Source organism: Procambarus clarkii, chromosome 21 (genome assembly GCF_040958095.1).
Source record: "Procambarus clarkii isolate CNS0578487 chromosome 21, FALCON_Pclarkii_2.0, whole genome shotgun sequence".
NCBI lineage: Eukaryota > Metazoa > Arthropoda > Malacostraca > Decapoda > Cambaridae > Procambarus > Procambarus clarkii.
The window spans coordinates 24678819-24685625 of record NC_091170.1 but is presented as its reverse complement, the minus strand read 5'-3'; the positions used below and the strand labels follow the sequence as shown (position 1 = coordinate 24685625).

Genomic DNA, 6807 nt, shown 5'->3' with positions numbered 1-6807 from the left:
CACGGTATACTAATTATGTTACGATTCCATTTCAATGTTTCCGATTACATTGATAAATAAAATTTTCATAGATTTTGATTTATTTTAATTTTGATTTAATTATTTTGTGTGACATTGAATTGGAATTCAGCTGTGTTGTTTACCATAATGTTCATTTCGTGAGTATAGTCATTTTTTTTATTTTTTTATTTTATTAATTTCGTTTTTTTAACTGTTCTTATTTTTCAGTGATGGGAACATCAGATCACATGGGAACACATCAAACGAGGGAGTGAGGAATGGTTGGGAAGATGAGGGGATGGGAGTGGGGCCGGATGGTGGAAAGGACGAGGGGATGGGGGAGAGGGTTTATAGTGGGGAGAACGAGGAGACGGTGAAGTGGGCGATGGTGGGGAGGACGAGAGAACGGGGGAGTGGAGAATGGTTGGAAGTACAAGGGGCGGGGGACAGGGGGAGTGGGGGATGGTGGGGAGGAAGAGGGAAGGGGGAATGGTGGGGAAGATGAGAGGACGGGGGAGTGGGAGATGGTGGGGAGGACGAGGGGACGGGAGGAGTTGGGAGGACGAAGGGATGGGAAGGAAGAAGGGGAGAACATGGGGATGGGGGAGTGGGGAATGGTTGGGTGGACAAGGGGATGGGGGATTGAGATGGGGAATAGTGGAGAGGATGGGGGGGGGGGACAGGGGAGGGTTGCTGTGGCTCAGCAGCACATGGGCTGCTGAGCCACAGCATATATATATATATATATATATATGTCGTACCTAGTAGCCAGAACTCACTTCTCAGCCTACTATTCAAGGCCCGATTTGCCTAATAAGCCAAGTTTTCCTGAATTAATATATTTACTATAATTTTTTTCTTATGAAATGATAAAGCAACCCTTTTCTCTATGTATGAGGTCAATTTTTTTTATTGGAGTTAAAATTAACGTAGATATATGACCGAACCTAACCAACCCTACCTAACCTAACCTAACCTATATTTATAGGTAAGGTTAGGTTAGGTAGCCAAAAAAAGCTAGGTTAGGTTAGGTTAGGTAGGTTAGGTAGACGAAAAAACATTAATTCATGAAAACTTGGCTTATTAGGCAAATCGGGCCTTGAATAGTAGGCTGAGAAGTGCATTCTGGCTATTAGGTACGACATATATATATATATATATAATGTCGTACCTAGTAGCCAGAACGCACTTCTCTGCCTACTATTCAAGGCCCGATTTGCCTAATAAGCCAAGTTTTCATGAATTAATTGTTTTTCGACTACCTAACCTACCTAACCTAACCTAACCTAACTTTTTCGGCCACCTAACCTATAAAGATAGGTTAGGTTAGGTTAGGTAGGGTTGGTTAGGTTCGGTCATATATCTACGTTAATTTTAACTCCAATAAAAAAAAATTGACCTCATACATAATGAAATGGGTAGCTTTATCATTTCATAAGAAAAAAATTTGAGAAAATATATTAATTCAGGAAAACTTGGCTTATTACGCAAATCGGGCCTTGAATAGTAGGCGGAGAAGTGCGTTCTGGCTACTAGGTACGACATATATATATATATATATATATATATATATATATATATATATATATATATATATATATATATATATATATATATATATATATATATATATCAGTCTTTGAAAATGGGAATAAATATGAAATGGGATTAAATGTGCAATCATTGAAAATGGGATTGTAACGGCCAGCTTGAGCCAGTAACTGGGTTCTTTCTGTTTAATGTGCCGTATTGCCTCTTCTTCTCAAGAACTGGCGGTAGCAAGTAATAGTGGAAGGAATAAAGGGGTTAGACAAGATGCAATTACACCCTCACCAATATATTATCTATAGAAGCATTACTACACTTATGTACACAGTGTCGCTTTCACACAGGACTCTCAATATATCTGAAGTGTTCTTCAAGTCCCGGCGAGTCCACTATTTGCAAGTATATGTCGTCAACGCTCAGTGGTATTCACCGGCGAGTTCACCTTCCTCACTATTGGCCATTCCACACACCGTATCATCACGATGTCTCAATACTCCGCATCTGCTCTCCAGAAACACACTGGCTTCAGCAACACGCTGACAGGGGTCACAAATAATCACTTCCAAGGGTCTCTAACACCCTGGCAGAAGTCTTTAGCAACACACTAGCAGCACTTCTCAGCAGACGGCCAATACTGTAGTCTCGTAACTCCTCTTGGCCAAATCCTGGGTACAATGGTTTTAAAATTATAAACACAAAACAATTGGATATGTAGACAACCCGGATAGGCCTGGGTGAATACTGGTATGGAAACACTATGCATCATATGGACATGGGCTCACTGGATTGTTTCAAGCGTAGGTTAGACATATATTTCCCAGTGGTCCCAGTCCTGAACAGTCCCCATAGCGCAGTGATGAAGACTTCGCCTCGTGTTTCGTGAGCGCTTTGGCCTGGGTTCATATCCTGGCCGGGAAGGATTGACTGGGCGCCAACCCGTAACTGTAGCCTCTGTTCACCCAGCAGTAAATGATGACCTGGCTGTCAAACAATTTGGCAGGTCGAATTCCAGGGAAAAATTTGGATTAGGGACCTTCCCGATATGCTATGCGTGCTAGTAGCTTAAAAAGAATGTAAGAAGTCTTGTATATATACATAAAATATAAAGACAATTTTTTAATGAGTTTGGGTGGATATACTTGTGAGGTGCCTCTTATGATACAATTGACCTGTAGTTTCCATATACCTATGTTCTTGATGTTCAGCTGATGAGGGACATTGCCGTAAATTTTGTCCAGCAACTTTATATTGTCTAACAACCATATATAAGTTCATATGCAGGAATCCTAAAATAGTGTTGAGTTAACCTTCATAGACCTAAGTAGTGAATTGTAAAGTGATAATATTTGCAATAATATTATTTAAGATAAAACCCACTCTTGTGTATATGTATAGGTGAGACTTACATCTCAACGCCTTATCGATTAGATTATATGTCAACGTGTAATCGATTAGATTAGATTTCAACGTCTAATGATTAGACGTTGAGATGTAAATCTCATCCTTATCACACACTTAGAACTTGATAAAGTACCCAGTAAAATGTGAAAAATTTGTGACATCAATTATCATCATCCTGACATCAATTTCACATATACACAAGTGTGGCTTTTATCCTATGTTATTATGTCTGAAGAATACTTTACCATTACTATTATTTTTATTTTTATTATTATTATTATTATTATTTTTATTATTATTATTATTATTTTTATTATTATTATTATTATTATTATTATTATTATTATTATTATTATTATTATTATTATTATTATTATCAGGGCATCTACATATTTTTGCAACTAATTATGGCTTCTAATATTATTATTACTATTATTCATCTCATATGCATTATATTTTAAGCTTCTCACCCAGAAAGTGTCCTCACCAAAGTCAGTCTTGCAGTGCACAACAAACCTTGAAAAGACTTTCAGCAGTTTTGCTCTTCTGCCTCTGGGTCACGAATTCGTGGATGAAATATGTGCCAAATTTTGCATTCTCGTCGAACTCAACGGTTGATTTTTCTGTGGTGAATGAGACAAGTTCCTCATTGGCGGAGGACAGCTGCACCAGGACGCTGCACCGCTGCACGTCAAACGGGTAGTAGAAGACGTCGAAGTCGCAGGCAAAGCTGCCGCTGTAGTGCTGCTGCTGGATGATGAGGGCTGCGTCTCCTTCGTGCACAACATCTGTCAGTAAATTTATAGTGTACTTCTGAGCTCACGCTCTGAACACATGCATCAATAAATAATTTATATGTACAGTTTTTAGTGAGTGTAATGTTATCTTACGCAACTTTACCCAACACCATGTGGTGAGAGGAAGTCGTATGCCATCATGATCAAGGGGAAGATGTGAACTCTCTCTAATCGTCGAATGTTGTAAACACACATACATAGAGTTTTCTCTATTACAGGAATAAGTCCCACGGTCCTGTTGGGCCTCAGGGTATTACCTTGTACAGTTAGAGTATTATTGTGATCTGTATACTGCCTAACTCCAAAGGTTAAACAAATTGACTTTTTATATGACGTCAATGATTTCAATGTTACGGCGCCAAAGAACTCATGAATGAATTAATCACAAATTTGTTTTGATTTGCCTTATCCTAGCCTACCAGGGAACCCACAACAGAAAATGGGACAGAATGTAAATTTTGCGAACCGCTACTATTTTCTAGTACGGCAATTTTTGGCCTTAGGAAGACCATACATCAAAATGCGACGTTCTATTAGGAGGACGTATTGCCTGGGGAGAGTAAGTAATTCGACCTTGGGGAAGGGACCCTCGATATAAACCTAAAATGTATTCTATGCATATACTGGCTGCCTGTCCCCTAACACAATTAATTCATTATTAAACATTATTTTAACAACTGGTCATTTCTCTCTCACGTAAATAAGCAAGTCCCAGCTGTGTCTTGGTACAAATGACAGGATCAACAACCCAGCGAGGCTGTTCATTCTCTTGGGGGTGTTGTACGTGATGCTATGGGGGCATGTACACTCACTACATGAGCGGCACTGCCTAATAAAGTTAACACTCGGGACAAAATTAAAACTAAATTAAATGATGGACGTGTTGGGCTGTGCCAATTGTGAGTTGAAGGAGCATGTCCTCCAAACCCGTATGTTTATATGTACGGGTTTGGGGGGACAAGACACAAAGAGGTTAGTGGTTTTATGTTTATCAAATAGTCTTCGTTACTGCAGTCGGTTATTGCCAATGTAGTGGCGTGCTGTGGCAACAGAGACGAGGCCTGGAACAGGGAGCTTGAGTGCGACCGGGGGGGGGGGGGTGGTAAGGAGCTCAAATGCGATGTCAGAGTGTAGAGCTCGAATGCAGGACAAGTGCTGGAAGCTCGGATACGGCCAGAATCTGGCTATCTGCTCTGTAGTGAGACTTGCAGCATCTTGTGAGAGTAGGAACTGGACTTCCTGAGGGTTATAGTGTTGCTGGTGAGTAGCGTAAATTGAGACTAGAACCGTGGCGCACCAGCTGCCTAGGTGGGCCTAATGGGCTCAGGTGGGCAGCTAGTGCAAGGTATGTTGGCCTCAAGGTATGTTGTGGGATTTTTCCCGGATGTTTGGTGCGCGTCAGACGAGTGCCAGTGTCCGGTGTCTGGTTACGCGGTATGGATTGATGGGGGGATATGTTGGGGGGGGGTATGTGGGGCATGTGGGTAGAGTAAGGAATAGGAGGAACATAGGAGAATAGGGGAATAAGAGTAGATGAATATGTATGGGTGTTTGCAGTAGAGTTAATCCTGTGTGTAGAGATATATAGTTTGATTAATAGATGAGGCTAAGTAAGGCTATGTAGAGGGGGGGTGAGGGTGCCTACATGGCCTGGATATGTTGAGGGTGAGGGAGGGGAGCTTCTGTTGGATATTTCCAACACCGAATACAACATTGTTGTATTCTCATTACTTATTACTAACCATACTAATTATTGTAGTAAGTAAAATTAACAACACGTAGAATTCTCATGTACTAATAATTTCATCTGTGCAGTAGGCTAGAATTCTCACGTCACCTGACGCCAGTATTGCGTCAGATTTCCTTACAGTAAACACATTATATCCAATTTGTGTGAGAATTAAATTCGATTCTCCATAATTAAAGCATTCTGTATGACAACTAATTGCAGACGAATTGATCTCTAACTAAAAGCCGAATAGAGCGTTAGAATCATAGCGTCTATCTCGCGATAGTGTTAACGTCACCAATGAATGCCATGGGGAGACATTAATTCCCCCCCTTATATATTTACTATTCTTAAATTGGTAAATAACAATATTTTGTTCCTCTAAATAGTAAACCCGTCCAGTCTTTAACGTTTCAAACGCAAATGCGAGAAATATTAATGTTCGAGACAATAATTTGTTTTATGAACGCGGGCTCGGCGTGGGTAGAGGGACGCCATCCTCAGTACACGTGTAGAGCCGAAGAGAGGCAGACCTGCGCTTACCGTACTCATAAGAAGACGCCATTGCCCTGCAAATAGGGCAGGTGTTATCCATCCTCAGATGAAAGTCGCCACTGTGAGGCGTGAATAACCTTGCAGATAGTATCTTCAGCTAGTGCTGGTGTCAAATAAGGAGCCCTTTGACTTGGTTCCTGACGACACGTGACCAGCCAGCGGAACGCATCACTATTCAGGATAGGCCTAGCCGGAGCCTGAGATGCGAAACACGGCAATCTTAATACTTATACAGTGCCCACAGCTAAGTATTCTTTTATGTGATGCATCAGGTAGAAGTTTGATAGTAGCAGGGTGATTGTCCGTTAAGACGCGCGATAACACCTAATAACAGGTGATTAAAATTTGTCACCTGTAAATCTTAATATTCTTGAATATAAATTGAGTAGTTTAAATCAGTTGCTACTGAAAATTATTTATCTTGCAGCACGAGAGAAGAATTCCTCATGCTGCCTTCCCCATGTTAACCCGTTCCACTCGTCAGTGTACCGAGTCTGGAGAATAAGAGGACTTCTATGGTTTTCTAAAGGAATCTTCATTAAGCTAAGATTTATTTCCTTTTACCATTCTATTGCAATTTATTTTGTGCAGAATACTTTGAGATTAATGTGTGGTTTACTGTAACTCATTATTATGCTCATATTTTATATTCTTCTTTATGTTAATGATATCAGTTTCAATATTATCTTATAGGACTAGATTATTATTAATTGAATTAGTGAACGAACCACACTAATTCCTGGACGTACTTACCTCCAGTAATAACCCCCCAATGTA

At 40.3% G+C, this 6807-nt stretch overlaps 1 protein-coding gene across 1 annotated transcript in view; it reads right to left on the bottom strand.

The window, feature by feature from the left end:
• Positions 1-3395: 3395 nt before the first annotated feature.
• LOC138367212 (uncharacterized) overlaps positions 3396-6807 on the bottom strand; it is a 40945-nt gene continuing 37533 nt past the window's right edge. Inside the window, exon 4 of the mRNA XM_069328617.1 lies at positions 3396-3737. Within this exon, the coding sequence (XP_069184718.1) occupies positions 3442-3737 (296 nt within the window). The 3' untranslated portion in view covers positions 3396-3441. The remainder of the gene's footprint in view (positions 3738-6807) is intronic.